Source organism: Apium graveolens, chromosome 9, assembly GCF_009905375.1.
Source record: "Apium graveolens cultivar Ventura chromosome 9, ASM990537v1, whole genome shotgun sequence".
NCBI classification, from domain to species: Eukaryota; Viridiplantae; Streptophyta; class Magnoliopsida; order Apiales; family Apiaceae; genus Apium; species Apium graveolens.
The window spans coordinates 285,936,398-285,960,394 of NC_133655.1; the positions used below are offsets into that span (position 1 = coordinate 285,936,398).

General features: G+C 35.3%; 1 protein-coding gene across 2 annotated transcripts in view; it reads right to left on the minus strand.

Moving 5' to 3' along the window:
- Positions 1 to 23,997, minus strand: part of LOC141684416 (uncharacterized) — a 47,802-nt gene that overhangs the window by 2,210 nt on the left and 21,595 nt on the right. Inside the window, exons 30-63 of one of the 2 annotated variants that reach the window (XM_074489392.1) lie at positions 23,584 to 23,727; positions 23,207 to 23,497; positions 21,766 to 22,413; positions 21,490 to 21,678; positions 20,771 to 20,874; positions 20,108 to 20,397; positions 19,933 to 20,017; positions 19,507 to 19,845; positions 18,673 to 19,038; positions 18,075 to 18,564; positions 17,144 to 17,307; positions 15,280 to 15,442; positions 14,909 to 15,178; positions 13,988 to 14,185; positions 13,264 to 13,306; positions 12,799 to 12,920; positions 12,206 to 12,685; positions 11,113 to 11,883; positions 10,945 to 11,018; positions 10,480 to 10,825; positions 10,305 to 10,403; positions 10,054 to 10,209; positions 9,260 to 9,441; positions 8,621 to 9,103; positions 7,098 to 7,275; positions 6,839 to 6,975; positions 6,202 to 6,328; positions 5,128 to 5,349; positions 4,695 to 5,054; positions 3,929 to 4,087; positions 3,534 to 3,818; positions 2,947 to 3,162; positions 2,806 to 2,858; positions 224 to 332 (exon numbers count right to left, since the gene is read on the minus strand). In XM_074489392.1, coding sequence (XP_074345493.1) covers positions 224 to 332; positions 2,806 to 2,858; positions 2,947 to 3,162; positions 3,534 to 3,818; positions 3,929 to 4,087; positions 4,695 to 5,054; positions 5,128 to 5,349; positions 6,202 to 6,328; positions 6,839 to 6,975; positions 7,098 to 7,275; positions 8,621 to 9,103; positions 9,260 to 9,441; positions 10,054 to 10,209; positions 10,305 to 10,403; positions 10,480 to 10,825; positions 10,945 to 11,018; positions 11,113 to 11,883; positions 12,206 to 12,685; positions 12,799 to 12,920; positions 13,264 to 13,306; positions 13,988 to 14,185; positions 14,909 to 15,178; positions 15,280 to 15,442; positions 17,144 to 17,307; positions 18,075 to 18,564; positions 18,673 to 19,038; positions 19,507 to 19,845; positions 19,933 to 20,017; positions 20,108 to 20,397; positions 20,771 to 20,874; positions 21,490 to 21,678; positions 21,766 to 22,413; positions 23,207 to 23,497; positions 23,584 to 23,727 — 8,343 coding nt within the window. Of the gene's footprint in view, positions 1 to 223; positions 333 to 2,805; positions 2,859 to 2,946; positions 3,163 to 3,533; positions 3,819 to 3,928; positions 4,088 to 4,694; positions 5,055 to 5,127; positions 5,350 to 6,201; positions 6,329 to 6,838; positions 6,976 to 7,097; positions 7,276 to 8,620; positions 9,104 to 9,259; positions 9,442 to 10,053; positions 10,210 to 10,304; positions 10,404 to 10,479; positions 10,826 to 10,944; positions 11,019 to 11,112; positions 11,884 to 12,184; positions 12,686 to 12,798; positions 12,921 to 13,263; positions 13,307 to 13,987; positions 14,186 to 14,908; positions 15,179 to 15,279; positions 15,443 to 17,143; positions 17,308 to 18,074; positions 18,565 to 18,672; positions 19,039 to 19,506; positions 19,846 to 19,932; positions 20,018 to 20,107; positions 20,398 to 20,770; positions 20,875 to 21,489; positions 21,679 to 21,765; positions 22,414 to 23,206; positions 23,498 to 23,583; positions 23,728 to 23,997 lie in introns of both variants that reach the window. The other variant, XM_074489391.1, reaches the window with a different exon arrangement.

Below are 23,997 nucleotides of genomic sequence, written 5' to 3' on the forward strand. Positions count from 1 at the left end.
TGATCATATAGGATTAAGTGCGGATGATTAAAGAAGTTGGCTGAAAAAATGGCTGAAAAAAAAAGCTGGCTAGTATCCATTACGATGAACTACAATTTCCAGACTCTCAAAGCAGGAAAAGAACAAGTGCTTGCAATCAAGTTGATATCAGTCATATTTGTTAAGGTAACTAGTAACTACAACTAAATTGTCATCAATGTTAAATGCCATCTCAGATTCTTACCAGATCATAACCGACAGGATGTGCAAAAAGTTTATTGCTGTTGTTATAAACGGCAGCAGCATTAGGAGGATGGCAACCAAGATGAGCTATATCCCCAATAGAAACATATCTGAAAATCAAATCATTACATAATCAGATGTAAATAACAATTTATCGAGCAACGATACGGAGATTTTCTTTCATATTTAGTTCTTGTACTTTTCAGTAGGTGCACACCTGTGAAACCTACCAGGTGTAAGAAAGCATAGATGTTACTGGTGCTTTAACAGGACAAATCTAGAATTCGGCCCTATAGCTTCCAGCTTATAGGAAAACTTGTAAGTCAATACCTTGAGAGCTAATATAAACAGCTTCCTAGATACACTTAATTTATACATGACCTGTGAAACCTACCAGGTGTAAGAAAGCATAGATGTTACTGGTGCTTTAACAGGACAAATCTAGAATTCGGCCCTATGGCTTCCAGCTTATAGGAAAACTCGAAAGTCAATACCTTGAGAGCTCATATAAACAGCTTCCTAGATACACTTAATTTATACATGACCTCGTTCATTTTCTAATTCATTGCCTTTTTCTCATTTTTGGAAAATTTACCTTCGGGCATGATACTCAAGGTACCTGGTATGTTATCAAGTAGTCCCTAAATTTTGCCCATCACAATGTTGGGAGTATGCGTCTTCTTCTTTCTGACAAAGTTGGGAGTATGCGTCTTCTTCTTTCTGACAAAGTTGGGAGTATGCGTCTTCTTCTTTCTGTTTCGCACATCCTCCGTCTCCTTGCACAGGGTGCTGGCCCTAAATTGGGGTGAAAAATGGTCCTAAATGTCACTTCTGAAAATAATTGCCGAAAATGTCACCTCACTAGTCACCACGCTACTTCGTTCAGCGTTTTGGCAAAACGTGGCCTCGCCTAGCGTTTTGTTTTTTTTTTTTTTTTTCCTTTTAATTTTGTCATAACGTGAGATCAACTAGCGTTAAGGCTTTTTAATTTTTTTTCCTTTTTCTTTTTCCATGTTACCGTGAGATGGAATAGTGTTTTGGCACCAAAACACTACATCAGGTAGCATTTTACACATATCTTTAAAAAAAAAAAAAATTTAAACCCAAATTAAAAATTGTTAAACCCTAAAATTATAAAAATCTATTTTAAATTGTTTCTAAACCCCAAAAGGGGATTGGTGAACAGTAAAATGTTAAACATTTTATTAAATTAAACCCTTAAATTTTAAAATTGTTTAATTAAAAGTTTACATTTTTGGTTCCTAGGCTAGATTAAATTAGGGTTTAGGGTAGGGCCCCTAAACCCTAAGTCGGTGTAACATTTATTTATTTCTTTTTTCAATATTTCTAAAACCCAAACGGGGATTGTTGAACCCTAAAATGTTAAAAATTGTTAAATTACGGTACCCTAAAATTATGTCCATTTCGCCCTTGCACAGGGGCAAGTTGATCAACATCTCAGTCAACTATTTAACATTTATAGGAGGAGTATCTTCTCTTGTTCACCACACTCCAACTTTGTTATCCAAGCATGAGATGAGACATTAGATAACACCCTAACTCGAGAGAATGCTAAGATTTCACATTTTAAGCTCCAGAGACGGAAACTAATTCAGCAAACTACTGTTCCACATTTGCAGGTATAAGAACCATGAGATCTTTTAATGATCACTTAAGGTATCCAACCTCTCGGTCCCGCATATAATGGATTAGCCAGATGTGCTCTACATAATACTAAAATGGAGGACTACTATGACGATGCAATAAGACCTCCAAGGTAAAGTACCATGCAACACGTTCTAACAGCAATGAATTAATTATTTCTATTAAGTAGTCTTTCAAATGGAACAGAGGCCAGATGGCTAGCTATACAAGTTGAGACTTGTCCTAGGACTGTATCCAGGGAATATACCCAGATTATTAAGGGACGTGTGCTAATCACTATAATTATTTTGTCAGCTGCGTTTTTAATACATTAAACATTCATTCTCCCATCTATTCTCTACAATCTTACAACCCACCACGAACATATACATACATATATATATATATATAGGCCAGCGCTCAAGAGAGAACCCCCTTAAAAAGGGAACGAAAGAACTTTTTTTAAAAATTAAATTTAAAATTCAAAAAAGGTGTAAATGTTTTCTTTATTTTTGTATTTCTTCCATAAAATTAATTACAAACAACAATTTCTTTAAAAATTTCAAAAACTCGTGAAAAAACAAGTTTTTAATCTACTTTTGAATCTCATAAATTTTAAGAATCTGTTTTTGTATCTCATAAATTATAAGAATCTGTTTTTGAATCTCATAAATTAAAAGAATCTTGGTTTTAAAATTTATGTAATGACTATTATAATATTAATGAATAATTATTTTTAATAAGCTAAAAAATATTTAGAATCTTGTTTTATATGAAAGGTTCTCTTGTTCCGTTTTTAAGAGGGTCCTCACTAGAACCTTACTATATATATATATATATAAAATCGAAAAAAATCTTATCGAACACATTAGATCAGTGGCATCTAAAACAAATAGAGATGAAACAATAGAGCAATAGAAAATAAGCATTCATATTTACCCTTCAGGACAGATCGGCCGCCAAATGCTACATATAGCACTGTCTTCTACAACCTACAGTGGAAAATTTATATCATTGGTAAATCTTTTTCAGGACAACTATCATAAAAACTTAATTAAATCTACTTGAACTTCTAGTTACCTGCTTTTTGGACAATGTACATCGTCTCCTCGACTCTTGTTCACTGCTCCAAATTTTCGTAAAGTTTATGCTATGTTTAACAAATCTCCGCTCAGCAGAAACAGAATCTGACGACGAAAGATCTCTTGATTTGATAATGGCTCTGTGCTGGTTACGAGAATCTCTCCAATCAGTTTCACTCCATGCAAAACACACATGTCTTTGACTTGAAGGAACCTTTAGAAAGAGAGGGGCGTTATAAAACATGTACGATCTGCAAGATTAAGCTTGGCCAGTTTGGAGCAGCAACTTACAAGTCTAAATTGACTTATTTGATGTTTTTGTGAAATACTAATTATTACTTAAAACTGACAGATAAGTTAAATGTCTTAAACTAGGAACCAGGTTGACAAATAGGTTTGGATATACATATGACTTCTAGCCCTTCTTTTCTGTTGTTCTTTTTTAAATTACATAATATTTACATTATCAATTGAACTATCCAAACGGATGTTTAATAACTTATAATTTTTAAAAAAAATTACACGTTACATATTAACTTTAAGCAACAACTAACTTTGTTTATATTAAGCAAAATGGGCCCTAACCTTTAGTGTCAGGTTTTTCATGTCGGATTGATATAGTTTCCACATCTTGCGCACCACAGAACAGATCCTAACAGCTTGGGGCTCACTATCTTCTGAGTTTTCTTCAACACTGCACTTGATAACATGGACAAAGGATTCTGATCTTCGAAAATTTTTTAGATGAAGGATTAAGTAAGACGGTCTTGAGTAGCCTGCTTTTGCCAACTCCAAAGCCATAAGTTCTTCCCAAGAGACATCCCACAGGATCTTACATGGCTTCTTATCCATCTTCTCCGGTGCCAGGCACTTGGTTTTTACAGAGGGAACAAAAGTACAAAGGAATTGGTCAGACTTTAATTATTCAATGTGAATAAAAAATTATTAAACGAAGCGTGCAGAGCTAAATTTTTTCGAACCTGTAACAGCATGATTCTTTTGTTCGTTACTAAAACAATTCTTCGGTAAGGAACAATAAAGTGGTCCTCATAGTAATCAGACCATGCAAACTTTGAGGGCTCCTTGAATAGTTCAGTACATCCAAAATGTCGACTAGCTTCCGCAAGGTAGAGCACCATCTGAACAACAAGAGCAGAGAGGTAAACCACAACCCTACCAAATTACGGATCACAAGTCATAGATGACAAGAATCAAAGTGAAATTTTTTACTCAGTTTTCTTTTAAAACAATCTAATCTGCATCAAAATGTACATATCTTTGGAATCCATGGACATCTAAACAGAGGCAACTATTCTGCTACCAGAAGCATGATAAGAACTTAAAAACAATTTATATTCACTGTATGAGAGTAATGAACTAGTGCTAACTCCTGCTTACGATGACTTCTGCGGTCATTTTTTTTATGTACAATAGTATGTGATAATACTTTTTACTTTCACTAAATTTACAAAGTACAAAAGAACAATAGAATCAATTCGACTTTCAGGTTCATTTGATAGGAGCTTCTGTATCTTTTCTTCTATTTTTCTAGTAAAGAATTCCATGTGTTGCTAATTTAAAGCTATAAATAATTTTTCTATGTCTACATTAAAAGTAGATACTAATTTCTTAAGCAGTGTCCCTTGTATATAAATAAATCCTAATGATTAGCCAACATCGTATATGCAATATATATATATATATATTACTTGACGGAAACTCATGATCTGATCTATGATGGTGTACCTGTCCAACTGCTTCCCTCTCGCAATACTCAGTAAGAACATTGTCAGCACGAATAAGCCGGGGATTCCTGATCCTCTGCAGGGTGGTTTTGTTGCTAAGAATTTCCAAGCACCGTGAACAACTGGCACCAATTCCATCAACAGTCAAGGAGAAGAAATCTAGTGCTCCACTAACTGGTTGCACAACAAAACCCAGAAATGCACGTCCTAGCCCATGAGCAAGCCCAAAAACACCGTTATCCCGGGCACTCTCCATAGGTTTCTTCACAACACCTGAAACTCCAAAAGCAACTCCTTGCGCAAGAGCTTCTGTTCCTTGCATAATTCCATCACCTACCCCAGTAATTCTCCGTGACCATACCTAATTTCCCATTTAAATAAGAATGTATCTAATATTTCTGAATTCTAAACATAGAAACAATTGAATTACATACCTGCTTTGAACGCAGCTGCATAAACTGTCCATCCGTTGAAAGCTCAGCAAACCCTTTACTGAGAGAAGCTAATGTGGAGCTTGTCATGCCTAATACATCTACGGAAAAAATCAAATGCAGTGGATTATGGATTAGATCTCTCCAGACACGGTTTCCAATCGCAGGAATGACTGAACTTTTTCTCATAAATCTGTCTTTATGCATCACTTTCCTCAGATGTACCTGAAGGATATAGTTTCCCAGAATTAGCATCAACTTGTAGTGCACTAATGACATTTGAGAGATGAACATATGAAAGATCATAGCATAAGAACATAGGAAGACAAGAATTGTTCATAAAATTGTAGCGTAAAAAATAAGCGACAGTCTTACTCCAAAACTGAATTTTTTTGCATCATAAGAAGATAATTCAATTTTACGATTTTGACGGATAATATCTTGAAATACAACATCTTGTACACTTGTAATAGATATTTTTTTAGTTGATTTGTCATGTAGCACATGGATGAAGGGAGGGAGGGAGGAAACTAGGACCGAGGGTTATACTTAGATCTGCCACATAGTTATCACTTCAAGGTCTACATCATGCAGCAAAGATTCCCATGGCATAGACGGCCAATATCCGGAAAAGATTACATTCTAGTGGGCTGGGGAGAAGGTTAGACCTTTAAAGATCCCCTCCCCTGGCCAGAGCAAAGAAAAACTAGCTACCAGTCGATCAGCTACATCTTTATACCAGTGCACATGAAATATTAGTGGAATTCGAGAAACGGACAAGAGTGAAAAAAGATCAAATTCATAATAGCACAATCTAAAGTGTTTACACATAACTAGTTCCCCTCCAGCAGGAAGATGTATTATAATCCACTCGTAAAAATGCAGAGACAAAGATAAGGTTTATCGTGATGCAAATGCCACAAGGAATAACTGACTGAGCAATGAAAATTATACTTCATATTTCCCTCCTTCAGATTGCTGTCAAAAATAATCAAGCTGTCTATGTACTGTATGAAACAAATAATTTGAGGCAGATAAGACATATTGAAATGTCAAATACTACCAAGTAAAGTTGACCTGAATTTTAAATGCATTGCCAATTGCAGAGAGGATGGGGCTCCATACACCTAGGACTCCATGTGGTCTTTGAGCAGGTGCAGTTTCCATGGCCAACTTAAGCCTAACCTCTGAGACGTCTATTAGACTGAAATGTACAGAAAAATTGGCCTTGTAACTTTCATTTGGAAATATAGGAAAGGACTATATCTGCAAAAGAACTCTTCAAGAATAAACAAGATATGACCCCATGGCCCATACAAGTATTTGTGGAAATATCCTGTTCCTTGTCACGGTACATCGAGCACATACGAATGCTAGAATTAATAAAAAAATTACAATGTTGCTACCAAGGACACATACAAGGTACACCAACTAAAATGTTTTAAGATGAATACATGCAGCCCCTAAGATCCGTGAAGCTTAAAATGAAATACATGATACACAAATAATGTCATGAGGATGCAATTTGACCAATTAGGCACATGTTTATGTTTCAATAGATAGTAATAGAAATGTCAATTTTCTTGCGACCTCAAAAATCAACAATTAAATCATTTTGATATTGATTTAGTCCCAGTCAAAAAGAAGAAAGACGATGGGATGAGGTTGTGCACATTTCTCATTACAGTTGTGCTATACTAGATAAAAATCTTACTTTATTCGTATTTCTGGATCAACTTGTGTCACACTGGAACTTTGAGAAATACGATCTAGTTGAAGATTATTGTAAAAATCTACAAAAGCCCAGATAACTGGCTCATGTATGTTAAGTCTCCAACACTTGTCCGTCACCTTAAACAAAACATTTGGTTCTGTTAGATAAAACATATATTCACACTTGATGTAGCCTTCTATTTCAAGGGTAGGCACCTCTACCAATATTTTAAAGTAATGCACCACTGAAAAAGGATTACCCGTATGTAGACATATGGGTAGACCTCAATGCCGTCAAGATTTTCATTTCGTGTAGTAATAGTCATCTTGAATACTGGATGATTTATATCAGAGGCCTGTTCAGGTGCTAGCAACACTGGCATTGGGGTTAAAGGGAGCTGATTGTCGAGCTGCAAGTACCCCAGGATAAGCTTGAATCTGGAGAAAGTACAGGAACCAATTTAAAAATCAATATTAAAAGGAATATCATGTCTCCAACTAATTTAGGGCACGAGTTTCGTGCAGCTTGAGTGTAAACTCTTTGAAATCCGACATATATAATGTTGTAAGCCAAGCTGAGTAAGATTGAATTGTCGACTAGATGACTATTGTTCACAAATTAGAAGTAAATTTTAATGTACGCAATATATCTTAGTGATTCTCATTTGAGCTTTTCACTTGACCAAGTCCCCTTAATTACACACTACAATTTGTCAGTTATTGTCATCCCATAGTATTTCCAGAGTAAGCAATTTAACAAATTATATATGCAAAATGATCACCCAAATAAAGCTAAGAAGCACAATACGAATGAAGATATAGGGGTAGGGGGATGGTAGAGTAGTTAATGAGTTAGGTTCTGCGAGGAAGTAAAAGAAGTTATCACTCATGTCAACAATTACTTTAAGCATTACCTATTACAATAACAGAATTTTATTTTAATATTTTGTAAATTCGTATTATAAATTTATCATAGAAGCTCAATTAACAAAATCAGGTCCCCAATGGGTAAGTTGGCCAAGGAAACTGGTAACCACACTGATTTCCTTCAAATGACAATACAAGTTAGAGACTAAATACAAGTTCTGACAGCTGAATTTCTCACCGACTCACCGCTAAACAACTATTCTAAAGAAAATTATACTGTGAAGCATGCACTGCTCTAAAAATTGCAGATATAGAATATTTTATGTGCATACACCAACACCGTCAGGACACAGATATCTTGTAAAGGCATATGTTGAATAAAAACAACTGAGATAGCATCTCCATTGTCCCAACAGTGTAAATCCAGGTTGGAAGTTTTCATTGACTGTTAGTAATTCCTAGAGACACAAAATCTTAATTAGCAAAGGAATCATTTACCTTTCCCTTAGTTTCATATTGTTACATGTATAATAAAAAAATATCCGTTAAGTCTAAAAATTAAAAAGGTCACATTTACCAAAATTTTCAGGTAAGTGTAACCAATGTGAATGTTAAAATGGAGCCAAACCAACAAAATTTAGTGTTAGTATAAATAAATAAATTCAAATATATAAAAATCGTTGTATAATAATTAATTAACTTACAAAGACAGTGGTTTCCAGACAATTCTAATAGGAAAAAGTTAATACTTCTAGACCCTCACTGATAGCAATTTAATTATATATGTGTGAGCAGGAGGATCATTAGACATCACCAAATTTAGCAGAAATAAAGACTGAAGCATGACTTCACAGAAATGGAATTAGGAGAATATATCAACTACACAATATGACTACCAAATTGACAGATATTTAACCTGCTTGTAGTCCCACCGTCGTAACCAGTTGAATAGGACATGAAAACACGTTCCAGGCAAAAAAAGGAGAGCTCCTTTGGTCTATGATCAACAATAGAAACTCCTACAACTCCCAACTCAACAATTAGCTCTAGTGGTGCTCCAGTCTCCTGCATCTCCGTCTGCATGTTTAAGTATCTCTGAATCCCACCAGATGTTCTATCATCTACAAACCTAGCAACCTTACCACCATCCATTTCTACAACATGAAAAGACACCTGTGACTGACCATCCTCTGCAGGACATAATTCAGGTTTATCCAGATCAACTTTCCATAATGTGGTCTTAGCATCGGTGAAGATCTCAGTATCTAAGAGTTTCTGTCTGTACGGATCCTCCCAAGCAAAACTGGTAGTTGAAAGAGGTCCCAAGAGAATCCAGGCATCCTCACCAAATCCAGATTGACGAAATTTTAGAGTGTTGCTACTTGTTCTATTTTCAATCCTGAAGAGCACAAGATTTGCTTATTAGGCACAATATAGACATCAAAGAAAAGTAAAAATAGCCAGAGGTACATGTTAATGCTCCTTATACTCCCCTCCCATCCCAGTCACACTATCTCCGTCAACATGCACACATTAATATAGGCATATTTTTTACCTTATCGGGCCATTCGGAGATCCAAGACGAAATACAACAATAAAACGAGATCCTTCCTCGTAACCACGAATCTCTGTCCGCAAAAATATCCTCGACCCATCACGTTTCTTTAATACCAGAGAGATGGTGTCCTCCTTCGAAATTTGAATGGGAAATGACCAATCTGTGTTTTCCATGCAAACCTTCAAAGTACACAAAAGACAATAAATGTATCTGATTTGTATCAGGTAAAAGCGGTGCATTAAACCTAGTACCAAAACGGATTCCTTTTTTTCTGTTTCATTTTTTTGGCAGTCAATGGATGATCATGAAGGCCCATGGCCAAGGTTAGTGGCCTCCATTGAACATAGCAGGGGTGCTCGCCTATGGTCAACCCGAATGGTGGAGCGTGTACATCATAATTTGTAACTTAAATAGATTCTTAGAGGATATAGATTATTAATCTTCGACTTCCTTGGAATTCCTTGCCTGAGGAACTCAATTAATTGATACAATGTTCTTGACTAGGAAACAAATCCTTGAATGGTACAATTATTGTCATTATTTTTCAGATGATTCCTACTGGGCCCAATATAAGTTCAGCTGTCAACAAAGTAATTGTATCAAATTCTGAATGGTCAAGCTTTACATAATAAGGGTTCTAGGTCAACACTTGGTTTTTGCATATGCAGCCCAGATCCATTAGAACATTACATTCACAAGATAGGTGAACTTTTAGAAGATATATATATTTCAATAATGTTGGACATGAGAACACATGCAACATAATCCCTGAATGCAAATGGAAAATTTACCTGTAATTTACAAGTTTCGCCACTTTCACGATATACATACGAGACTCTAGCATCCGATGCACGCAGAACTTTTGGCTCATCTTCCCTGCTTAACTTGATATGCAAGTTACTACCAACTCTGTTTGTAAAAGTCATATAGGGTCGAACAAAGATTACCTAAAGAAAAGATCGTTCAAGATACGACCAGTTTTCAGGTATAATATTATATTAAAGGTATATGTATAAAGTAGAAAATGAGGAACATGAATAACCTTTGTGGCAACAGATTGATAGGGGCATGGTTTTGATGATACAAAGAGAAGCATGCAGTTCCCATCAGCATCATAGGCACGCAGCTCCATTGACCCATCCTATGAAAAGAAACGAAAAATGAACAAGATTCTTTTACTTCAATATAATGTGAAACATGAATGCTATAAACAATACCATGTCACCAAGTGGCGAAAGATCTGCCACAGGTCCAAACTGTTCCGGACCAGATAGACTTATAGCCGCTGACAGACCCAACAGCTTGAAGTTCAATGTTGAGACAATAGTATAACCACCATTTATCTCCTCTTCGGTAATTTCCTGAAGGATGACTTCATTATTTCTTTTCGACTGAAAGGGTACAGAAAGTCTGCGAGTGCTTTTTCTCGATATATCATGAATTCTAAGTGTAAGAGGTGGACATCTTTCAATGGAAAACCAGTTGGACGAGTAGACTCTAATAATCTTTCCTAGCACCGGATTTTCATTGTTCTGGTTCTGTTCAAGAATTACTTGAACAATCCTGCACAAAATGAACAACGCAAGACATAAGATTACTTAAAGGAATTAAAGTAGTAATATCAATAGAGATGTGCATATTGAGAGGTAAAATATTTGAACAGTTTTGGCTTCTGATCGAACCTTCCAGAAACTGAACTTCTCAAACTGATTGCTCGTGCTACAACCTTGGTGGGATGTGATACAAGAACAGCCTCCTACACATGGTCAGACAAAGTGCATCTCTTAATCCTTATCAAGCACACTATATTAGGTAAAGTGAACAACAAATCTGTGATCTTTAAATCTTACATGTACTGGAAGCCATCCTTTTTGCGGAAGTAGTGATAAATACAAGGGATTACGAATGTCAGCATTAAAAACCTTTACAGTCTCTCCAGGAGAAAATATTCCTCTTGAGCAGTCCAGGAAGTGGCCACTGGCTTGCATCTCAAGAACAGAATACTCCGCGGCGATTGGCAGAAAGTTTGAAATAGACAATGGAGAACTGATCACAACACTCCAATCCTGAATAGATTCGGAACGGATGTCCTTCGCTATCTCTGACGCATGGATGGTCAAAGCAAACCACAATCCTCGGGCACTATGTGATGATGATCCACTAACTTCAGAGCAATATAACAGTTTCTCAGACTCCGTGAGACTTGAAACACATATTTCATTTTGTTTATGCCCATTAGAATCTTCTGACCCGCCAAGATTATTTAGCACTGAACTCCAAGAGTATCCATTTTGATTATTACCATTAGAAGGCTTCAAGCACAATATATAAGATCCTGACTGTGTCAATGCAGAAAGAGGAAGAGGAAGAGTTTGTCCAGATCTTAACGGCCCTAAAAAAATTTCGCACTTTGCAACGGCAGAGACTGATCTCCTGTTCCTAATCCATCTTCTTTGCCTTGCATAGTTTACAAACTTTAGAGGATCATAAGAATTTGGCCACTTTAAGCTTTCAATATTTGGAGCATAAACCCACCCCTCGTCAGTAATAACTGAAGTTGTATCTAAATGCCAATCATCAATCCACTCCCAGCCTGATGGCAGGTGAAGGCCAAATTTTCCCTGCACATTATAAATAGTGTAATCTATAGAGACAAGAAGAATGAGAAGCTCCCATACATGTATGCAGCATGAAGAAAATAGTATGATTGGCAACCGAAAAACTAACAAAATCATAAAAGTATTCCAATTGTTGAAAATGCTTTTTGGGTTTAAAAAACATCTAGGCCTTCAGATACCCTTGATTTTAAACATTCATTTTCAAAATCACAGTTCGGAATTCATAATAGATATATGTAGTACTTAACTGTAATTGAGAGTGAACTTTGTCATTAACTGATTACATACATACTCTAAAACTTACCTGAAGTGAAATTCCACCTACCGCTAAATCCTTGTTCGGTTTAGTCACAAAACTAATCCATCCAGTTTCTGGGTTGTATCTTTCAGTTTCAAGGTAGTCATCTGTAACAACTTCATTACTATTACCCTGTACACCTTCCACGGCAACATCTTGTGACCCAATGTTATTTTCTCTTTGTTTGAGACACAGGTCAAAAGTAAAGTCGGTGCTATTATGAACAGAGACCAGGGAACGAATATTTACATATCTGTTGCCATTTTTCACGCTGACCTCACTGGCAACAACATCATTACCTAGTCGCCAACAAGCAGCAGGTGCAGCATAATTTAGCCTTACTGTAGTCCAAGGACCTTCTCTTGTAGGACTAATCTGAATAAAACCAGATTTTTTACTCCTGTTAAATTCTTGCGCATTGCTTTCAATATCAGATCCCCGTGATAAGAACACAGCACATTTTATTCTACCAGCAGGTTTCTGCAATGTATTTCCTTCGGTCAACTCCTACACAAATATTAGTTAGGAAATTGAGAAACAAGTACGCGTGACAGACATCCATCTAGATAAATCCTCGAAATGTTCTGTTCATAAAGACAAAGTTCTTACAGATCACTCACATGTGATTTTAAGGAGGAAAATTCAATCCACTTCAATGCTTTCGTATAATCAATATAATCTGAGGTGTCTTGGTTTCCTGCTATAAGATTCAGAGAAGTTGAAAAATATCCAACAGGGTCTCCTGCAAAAAGAAATAGATTATTACAATGACTACAGGCAAGTATATTCTGTTGGTTAGTCTTATCAGATATATCGCCCAATTCATCTTTTTTTGTTTAAATATCCAATAATTACCGAGTAACTTGATATTTGAAACAAACATCGCCAGGTAGTTATAACTGGATAAATCAGGAACCACAATTTAGTTTGCACAAATGAAAGTTGATCGTATTAGCAAGAGATTCTCAGAAGACTTAAAAGTTTGGAGACCGAGGGAAAATACAAATTACGACGTATCTGAACCAATATCTATCAGAGACTAAAAATCAAACAAAAATAAACATCAAACTGAAATAGAATGATACCTTTCCCCATGTCAGTTACTATCAATTCCACAATGTAGTCCTCCTGTTTCATTAGAAGAAACTATAAGATACGTGCCAGGAATTGGTGCAAGTGGAGCAATCATATCTGTGCAGCTGAAGAAGCTTATATATTTGAAATAAACTTAGAGATGAAAATAAACTCATAGGATAAAATTGACCATGATAGATAAATCTACACCAGGAACATAATTCATGTATTTATAGAATGGGTACTACTTCTTAGCTTATTAGCTATACTCAAAAAATGAAAAGAAAAAAAAAATAATCCAAGGAAGATCATACTATCTGAATAAATGAATCATGGTTATACATAACTAAAAATATTTAATCAGAAGTACTACCATAACATCCTAGTCCTTAAAAATTTGCATACTAACTATAATTACACACAGAATCTCAAATCTATTTCAAAAGATATTAAGAGAACATCAATGTTTACATAGAGAGAACCAGAACATAATACGAGTAGTAAAGATTAATACAAAGAGTAAGACATAATAGCCTATATGAACATATATCATATTGCTAGGTAGCCAATCCATGAAAAAAGAAATATACATAAAAGAGCACATGCAAAAAGTCTAAGAAAGGAGAACAGCACTATTAATTTTTTAGAAAAATTATCAGCTATGTTTTTCTAATTTGACGAGGTGTCAACATATGCGATCTACTGTGCAATGTTCAAGTGAGAGCAATTACGGACCGAAGATTCAATTTTGAAGAAAAATATTTCATTCCACTTCACTGACACAAGGTCAGAAGATACTGATACAACTGAACTGGTACCGCATGTCCGGGCACTTTGATGATATAGAGGTGATTCACTACGGAGGCTCTGTTTTACTGTAAGACGTAAGGCTACAGTATATTGACGAGAAGATGGTCCTTCCACTCTTGGTAACTGCAATATAAGATCAAACAAGAAGCTGAAGAAGACAGAAGCTCTCAAATCAAAAGACTTTGTGAACAACACTGCAGTATCAGTAATCAAGATTGTTGACCATATTTCACATATTTAATCATCAATAATGAAGTGAACAATAAATAATAAATATAAATATTTGTTAAAATCTATCTCCATCTAGCTAATTTTAACTCTTATATTGATAACATTTTGAAATAAAGACACCAGGTAGATCACAATTATATAATCTGATTTCTAGATAAACTGAATTAAGCAACGATATGTTGATATCTATTTAAGGCCCACATAATAGTGAAATTTAACTTGGTAAACACGCAGAACTCTATGTATAGAACATCTGACATTTCAAATTTCAGATGCGGATCTAGGGGACACTTAAGAACGCCATATAAATGCAGTTCAAATGAGAAGAAGATTATATACTTGTCATCAAATAAAAACCAGTGCACAGATAGCTCAAAGTTCAATACCGGCTGAAAAGAAAAAATCTAGAACAAGAGGTGACACAAACATAGGCAAATTCTGTAAACATGATAACATTATTATGCTTAATTTTCTTTAAAATATAATATAAATGATATTAAGGCAACAGGCACAAATATATTGAAAAAAGATGCAATTCTATGAAAAATGAAAATTTGATCTTTATAATCATATTAAAGAAAATTAAGAAATTAAAGAAGAAAATAGGAAACATACCACTGCCTCCGATATCATGATTGTCACCATTGTCCTGAGTTTCATGCAATGAATTCCTTTCAAATGTGCTTCAAGCATATTCTTTAATACTGGAACTTTTAATGGCTTCATTTCACCAGATGGCATCTTAATTATGTTGGGAAGTCCCCGGATCTCAGTAGCACGAACAAAAATGTCCTGACCGAGTTTATTTTGTGGGACGACACAAAAGTTCCTCTTGTGATGAATGTCAATAATAGGAGTTTTACCAAGTGTTGAAGAAACTGCATCCTAAAAATGAAAATGTATAGAAAACAATATTATTAATTTGTCTTCAAATATAGGGTCATTTCTTGGTTCGAATACAAATCACAAAGGAAATAATGATTTACCCTTGCTTTGTAAGATTCATGCACATTAGAAAGATTTGTCCAGCTCGCATAAGCTTGAAATAGCATGTTAGCATTAGAAACAGTGACATTCAAGTTCAGATCTCTAGTAGAGGTAATCCGTAACTGAGATGGAACACCTGAGGAACTAAGATCATATTCGTACCTGACAGAAAAAATATATATAACGTTTTTGTAAGGAGGAATTGGGCAGAGTCTTTCTATCTTTCTATATCATTTTTTCGTAATATCGAATGAAATAATCGGGCCCATGAGAATTTAAATTTAAATAAAAATAATGGTGACAAGACAATACTAAATTATTTCAAACAGGCAAGGAAACAATTTGCAGCATGACCTAATTCGCTCGAAAAGATTTTGCTATTGTCAATGAGCAAGCCTTGTTGGAGGCATAGCTAAGAAAGTTACCTCTAATACATGAACTGCTATAGAGCCCCACTAGGCCAGTACAGAAACTAGATGGTGAGACATCTACATGGCTGGTCATTCACATAGTCATGACATTCGCTCTTCCACTTAAGCTATTTGTTAAAGGATTTAGTCAATGTCATAAAACACGGTAATTAAGAAGTACAATGAGCGTCAAGCCATTGTTGCTATGACAATCGTGGAGACTGAAGCAGACCACTCAGTAAAAACATACCCTGGTCATAAAACATGGTAATTAAGAAGTACTATGAGCGTCATGCCATTGTTGCTATGACAATTGTGGATACTGAAGCAGACCACTCAGTAAAACATACCCTGATCAAAGATCAACCACCAACAGGCAAACCATTACAACATTTTGAAGGTTATTTGGCATGCAGAGTGGGATGGGCCAGGATTTGACCTGGGGTGTTAGATATCATGATTCACGTTGGACAGTCCAGCCATATCTTAGTATCCTAGAGGCCCATAAAAATTATTCTACACTAACCAGTATAATTACCAATGAAAACCAATGTACTTAATGCACATTGCACTATATTAAGAAGATTATGGACGTAGCAATAATCTCATGCTGGTCCGGACAAAGATAATCTGTTTTAAGTGTGGGAATCTTCTAAACACCTATCAACAAGCCTACTATGAACTTGTCCACTGATATGCCCCTTGCTACTGGACCTACAGATTGACATCCATCTTCAACATTCTGGCATTTGGGAATCCTCTACTGAGTTATGCAATCATGCATGTCCATGTCCTAATCCAGATTTATTCTTCATTTCTTTATTTCCTCTATTGAAAGGCAATAGTTTTAATATTAGGATAGTAGTGATTCTACCATTTCATTGTGTACTATCCAAATTTACTTTCTTGTTTCCTTATTTCATCCTAAACCCCTTACATTTTTATTTAGTATATTTAAGCTAGGACTGATCTTCACAAAGTAGGTCAAAGTCAAACTTTGGAAGTGATCTATACCCAAATTCTTTTATTATTACTATAAGCACCAAAAAAGATTGTTTCCTCCTTAAGGAAAAAACTAAATATTTGCATCTCATGATGGAAGCATGCAGCATGTAATAATTATATTAGATACTGACATAATTACACCTTGCGGTGCCCAAAAAACATAACTATATAATAATAATAATAATAATAATAATAATAATAATAATAATAATAATAATAATAATAATAATTTAATCATGGGTCAGAGCACCCCACACACAGTATATATAATAAGACAGCATTCCATAAAGTTAATTTTAAAGAAGTTCAACATTAAGTTCCCAAAGTTAGTTGTAATTCTAAATGTTTCACGGACTTTGACTGTCACTAAAAACCTAAAATTAGTAAACTTCGAGGTCATGATTGCTATTAAATAATAAGATGAATATATTTTTGCCGTCAAAATCACCTTACAACTCCATCAACCGGTTCAACAAGAGGCTCCCATGTTTCATACTTGTCGTTAAATGATCTGGCAGCAAAAGAAAAGCTTACAGTTGAATTCAAGTAATCACGCCTTCCATGTAAGCTAAAGCTAATGCTGCTGAAGGATATATTAAACAATGGGACCATCTGCAGATTCCAGAACAATCAAAAATTAAAAAAGGATATTTATTACAGCAACGCCTAATGCACAACTACAACTTTTACAAATATATCTCTCTGTACTCAATTTTACAAAATAATAAAGACATGCTGTAGGTATAGATTCCATCTAAGCTAAAGCTAATGCCGCTGAAGGATATATTAAACAATAGGACCATCTGCAGATTCCAGAACAATCAAAGATTAGATATCGATCTTTACTACAGTAGTGCCTAATGCACGACTACAACTTTTGCAAAAATATCTCTCAGTACTCATTTTTACAAAAAAAAAAAAAAAGACATTCTGCAGATATAAATAGTTTCATTTGAATTAAAAAGCATGTACAAACACGCCAACTTTTTCTATAAATAAGATTGGTATAGTTCATCTTGGCAGTTGGCAGATCTTTTTCAGTTATTAATTAGTCAAATTGGAGCGATTTATAGCAAGCTGTATATGACCCAGTCAAAACATGTGGCTTTGTATTTCGGTCATAAAACAAAAACCAAATCTGCATGTGACCATTTACTAGTTTTCAATGTGAAGAATTACACCAAACAACGATCCCATGAATGTTTGGCTAGTTAAAGCATAACTTGATGAATGTGTCAAGAAATTCATTTAAAAGGGTAGCTTGTAGCAGTCAGCAAAATGACAGTATATATGTGCTACCATACTGTATTTAAATAGGTAAATTTAGTACAATACTAATAGGATGAGACTATAAAATTTTACTAAAAAAGATGCCGTACCAAACCTCCATAGTCATCAAAAAGTGCTGCTGAGAACGTTCCTACGTGAGCATCTATGATGGTATTGTCTGAGCCACTTGGTAGGTTAGGATCAGCGAGCTTAACAGCAAACCTTCTAGGGGGTTTCTTGAAACCACTTCGAGCAATAAAAGTTCCCAGCTCATTGCGAACTCCCCATATGCTAAATGGCTCTCTGGTGAACTTAATATCGGAAGTATCCCATACACTTTCCTCCAAAAATTGACCTCCCGTCACCATATCGCTGCGCATGCATCTTAATGAAACAAAATCAGATTGCTTTGGTGTTCCTTTACATGCAACACAACCAAGAGACACATAACCTGGCGGAGGCTGAGGCAGCCAAAAAGATATTATTTCAGTTCCTCTAGTTTTTTTGATCTGTCCCGCAAATTGATAATCTACAGGAATTTTAAAAAGTTCCTCATCTTCAGAACCGTGAAGAACAATGCTGGAGTTCGGGGGCTCATGCCTGTAAAATTAATGCAAAATACTTACTTGCAATTATGACATCAATGAACACTTTCAGAGAAAGAAAAACCATAAGTACACAACATTGCTTAATGCTTACTTTACTCACCCTTTAACTGCGATATCTCCAAAGTATACCATCCCATGAGGAACAAGAGGACGCCATAGAGATAATTTCTTTCTTGATGACGATCCTTGATTCCACCATATCAACTGAAAGCTAGCAACAGACTCGAAACGACGGCCAGAATTTAGAGCCAGCGACCTCTCTGATGAGATATTACGTTCACGACCACTAGAGGATTGTTGTGAGTCTGCTCTTTTCAAACTTTTTGAAGACATTTCTCGTACTCTTAATAGTTCTAGGCGAAGTTCATAGGCTCTTCCAGAAAAGCTCAGAGTTCTTGGATCTGCTGGGAGAAAAGAGCCAGCAGAATTACCCACACGCCAAAACGCCACAAGAATAGAAGGATTTCTGCAAGAAAATGTCCAATTAGAACCTCGAAAATTTAGTCCGGTCTAATACAAAATCCCATTGACATAAAGTTTGGCACAAAAGGTCAGTCACCATTCAGGCAGCATCTCGAAAAAAAAATTATGCTAAAATTATGCTAAAATTATGATGCAAATGCATCCATATAGACCAGAAAAATGAGGGCGGGGTATTTCAGAAGCAATAGAACTAATGCAATTTACTCTGAGTGATCCAAACTTCCATTGCTTGACAATGAACCTAAAGAAATACGAAAGTACACAAGCAAATAAAAGCTTTGGATCCAACTTTCCCACGCTTACATAGTAAGTTCAATTTACTTTATATTGTTTTAGAATTATACCTACAATCATGATTTATTTAAACAATTTAATAAGTACATATAACTGGAATTTAAAATGTTTAGAAACCCTTGTAATGCAAAAAAGAAAAATGGAAGATTCAACGTACGGATGACCAGAGCTGATTGTGATGCAATCCCTCAAAGAACATGGAGAAACTAAAGAAACCGAGATACAGAATGTTGAGGTGAGTGGAGGTTGTTCTCTTCCAGGGGACACGACACATCCCAATGCAACATACCCTTTAGGGGCTACAGGGAACCAAATGGAACAGCTTTCATCCCTATCACTGAGGACAGATTTTGTAGTCTGGTAATGCATAACTAAACCTTCAGAATCCGCAATCTCGCCACTAGGTAAGGGCCAAACAAGTTTAAATGACTCGGGTCTCTTTACTCTTACAAAGCTGGTGTTGACTGCTAACACGCCTTTTGCTGGGGGCTTGTCACTGTCATTGAAAGGGTAATAATTATAGTAGTTCACGTGTAAATATTCAATTGGGGAACCACATAAAATTCTCAAAAAAATTACTAACAGTGGCATCAAATAGTCGCCAAGAACAGCAAAGCCTGGAGGTGCATGTGGTCTCCAAAATGCATATGTTTGGTCACTGCCAGGATCTGTATATTATATTCTTGTGAATACACTACAAGCCAGAAAAAAACATTACTCTAAATTGAAACTTCAAAAAAACAGGTATCTTAGCATACTCTTAATTGTTCCAATTTTATCGAACTCAGAGCACAATACTGTCATCTGGTTTGATGTCTTTCTCAAAAATGCCATAATGTCGTCTTCAACTGCTATAAATAGCCGTAAGATGCTAAATGAGAAATTCATAAATATATCAGAAACAGTTGCATGTATATTTGTCTTCCCTGACGCATTTGAGTACTTCAAAAAAGTATCAAACGGTTCCAAAATTCTGATTCCATTACTCTCCATTGTAAACCCAAGAGCACTTGCATTCATTTCAACTGCATCACCCTTCATTACAAGCCTAGAAGATGAAAATTATATTAATATGATTGAAAAACTGCTTGTCTGCTTCATCTGATACATATATATATTACTTAATAAACTAGATAGATACACCTAAGATAAGATGTTTTAACATAACATTTACATCTAGGCAGAGTACCAAGTAACAATAGCTTCTCAAACATAGAACATATGATGGATATCTATATATAATAATATATAGTCACAATAAAACATGCTTGGATTAGCATAACTGTAAATCAACCAAAATATGTGGTACAATTTTTCACAAAGAAATTTGATAAGATTGCTTATGAGTTACATAGCGCAAGCTAGGCATCCATACAGGAGGAAGAATTTGAACTACAACACATGAAATACGGGATGGTTACCTGCAGAATGCATCAAACTGTGCATGCAAAAGTTTGTTGGAGAGATTTGATGATTTGTTTACATCTTTTGACGAATTGTAGAACGTAAGTTCAGGACCAATAGCCTGGAAAATACCATCTCAAAAATATGAGACTGTCAAAAATTCATAAATTACTGTATAGACTTGGTCATATGCCAGACTACATAGAGTTGGATGAGTAGAAATCTTTACACATCGGGAAAGAAGGAACCAATGTAGTTCTATACATCCATCAACATATTATTCAAATCCTTACTGAAAATAGATTCATATGATTCAAATCCTTATTGAAAATAATCTACGCCTTCTACACCTTTTTACCCCTGAATAAGATAACACCTCATTCGAACCAAGTAACTCCCCTAACCCAAATAATCAGAAAATTTAAATGAAACAGAAATAGTCGTATGCTAAAGCTAAACCAAGTATTCCTAATACTCCTTAAACAAATCTATCTATTCACAGATAAATCATTGTTGACAATTTTCTTAAAAGGTACTCTCCCCTGCGTTTTCCCTTTTTTGCAGCTGATTGCTATATTCATATCAGAAACCAAATAGCCGACAACTTCAAGTTAAAATGACATATATATATACATATACACGAAGAATTTGCATAGACTAAATAACGAATTCAACTATCTTTTAAACTGAATGCAACACCAAGGAGGATTTAGTTTCAAAACCCGGAAGAGAGGACCTGCAAATCAATTGTGAATTCTGTTGATCTACCAACTGTGTTACTTTGAGCAACACTGTCACCGGATTCACGTGAAGAGTTCAGAGCTTGATCATCATCCAGTCCAACCAAATAAACTTTGTCGACCTCTAAAACAGAATAGCTGCTGCCAGATCCCATGGAAATACACGAATCCAAATATCTCCCATCCTACACAAGTTGAAGTATTTCATAGCCAGCTCCAAGAAAGAGATCATTCAGCTGATTGAAATAATACCAAGAGAGTGCAAGACATACCTTAATATATACGTTTTTGAATTGTAACTTTTTCCCACTGCCAACAAATATCATACACTCTGCACTGGAAGAAGAAACATTTAACCCCTTTCTGTCCTGTAAATACAATGTTCCACCTTTCCCATCATATATGAAATGGTTATATCTTTCATCATCTACAACTAGAGGAATTTTAGGAGAAAGTGAGAATTCAATATCGGGTTGTGTGTATGTTGGTTCATCTATAACAATTGCATCAATAAAATGTGATGAGCTCTCATCCTCTTCGCTCGACACCATACTACGAACTGCCGGGACAAAAAATTCAACAACAGCCAACAAAAAGTCAAGTGCAACAAGTAACTGTGGTCGCTGCATGCATACAGACACAGATGTTGAGTGCTGAGAAAACTTCGCATCCAGGAGAAGCATTGTAGGAACCAATTCTAAGTTGCACTCATCAAAAACATTGTTCTCAACAATGTTAGTATCATCCTCTGTCAGATGCTCTGACATAGTGTAGCCAACGGTCCTAGATTTCCGTACAGCCAGCCTAAGTTCTTGCTCTATTCCCTCGCGATCATCAATAACTGTGAAGCTTTTGAGCGTCGAAGATAGAAAACCTTCTCCTAGTGTATTGGACTTGTACAAAAGCCATAGACCACTGACCTGACACACACACAGATAAAAAACTGTAATAAATGAAAATAACAATACATACACAAATATAATAAATTAATAATACAATACACATTATTATAATATGAACCCAGCAGAACTATATCTGTTACTGATTTTAGCTATTCACCGGTCGAGGGGTAACCGAGTAAAGCAATTCCTGAGAAGTTCGAACTCTGGTTGTAAAAAACTCAAATTCTACTTCACAATAATCAAGCTTATCTCGAGCTATTCGTGTACTTAACTAATTCAAGCTTTTATAATATAAGTACATATTCACCTCTTAACTCCTGTGCTATATGACGAAATAACAGCTTTTATACCAAAAGAACTTAACAACACCTCTTCATTCAATGTAACATGTAAATTTCTTTTTATGCTTACACCATATAGTTTGTACTCACATAGTTATAGGTTGCACCATGCTTTTACTCGCATAGATGCTAAAGCAAAACAATATGGAAACGGCCTATAAGACTTTGGATGAAGTAGGATAGTGATAATTTAGTTTAGACAACTGTTCTAGTAGCCTGTCTCAAGTAATTTACCTTTTTAGGCTCTAATTCTTATTAAGAATCTAATATAGGTTTATTGATATACATAGGAGCTTATTCTAAGTATGTATGTGTGTGTATATATAATATACACATATATTATAGTTAAAAAATTATTAATCTTAAAGTAATGATTTTCTCTTGTGAGAGGGCTTCCAAAAATTCCAGCAAACCCTAAACCAGCAGCATGTACCCGTCAAAAAAACAACTAACAAAGTCAATTAATATACCTGAAGAGTTGCAAGAGACGCATCAGTTGCGAGACCATAATGGAGGCACAACTCAACTACACCAACAACAACAGAGACCTTTGTAGTAATCCATATGCCCGCACTTTGAGAATCAGATCCAGCATCATCAAGACCTTGAGAAACTACATGGTCAATCACATTATTTGAAGAGGGTATGATAAAATTTTCCAATGGGGGAATGACATTAGGAGTCTCTGACATATTTTCCAGAGCACACTCTGTGATTATCTGATACTCTTTGTTCGAGAGAACTGCTTTCAATTTTTCTATCTGAAGAAGTAATAATAAAGTTAATTTTGACTTAAATGTTTATATAATAAAAAGGTCGACAATCATAACGATTAAAGTAAAATTACCTTGATCGCAACTTCAATACTAGGTATTTGATTCAACAGATCACGAAGTGACCTTTGAACAACAATTGAAACCCCCTTTACTTCCTGAAGTATGCTTTCACTTAATTTTGTTCCAGTACCAACATTTAAATTGATATCTTCTACCTGCATAATTTAATGTTTAAATTACAAACAAAAAGCCTCCATATCACAAAAAATTGTATCTACAAATCAGCCAAGTCCCATTTTTTCCCCTATGCAGTAAATATCACTGTCACTAAATCTAAAAAATGTTTGCTCAGAAATTCATCAGCTAATTTTCTAAATATTCAATCCGGCTTATCTCCTAATTCAAGTAAAATGTCTTCATTCTAGCCAATGCCGCCATGGTATTACAAATTTCAATATAGCAATATATATTTTTCTCTCTTGCTT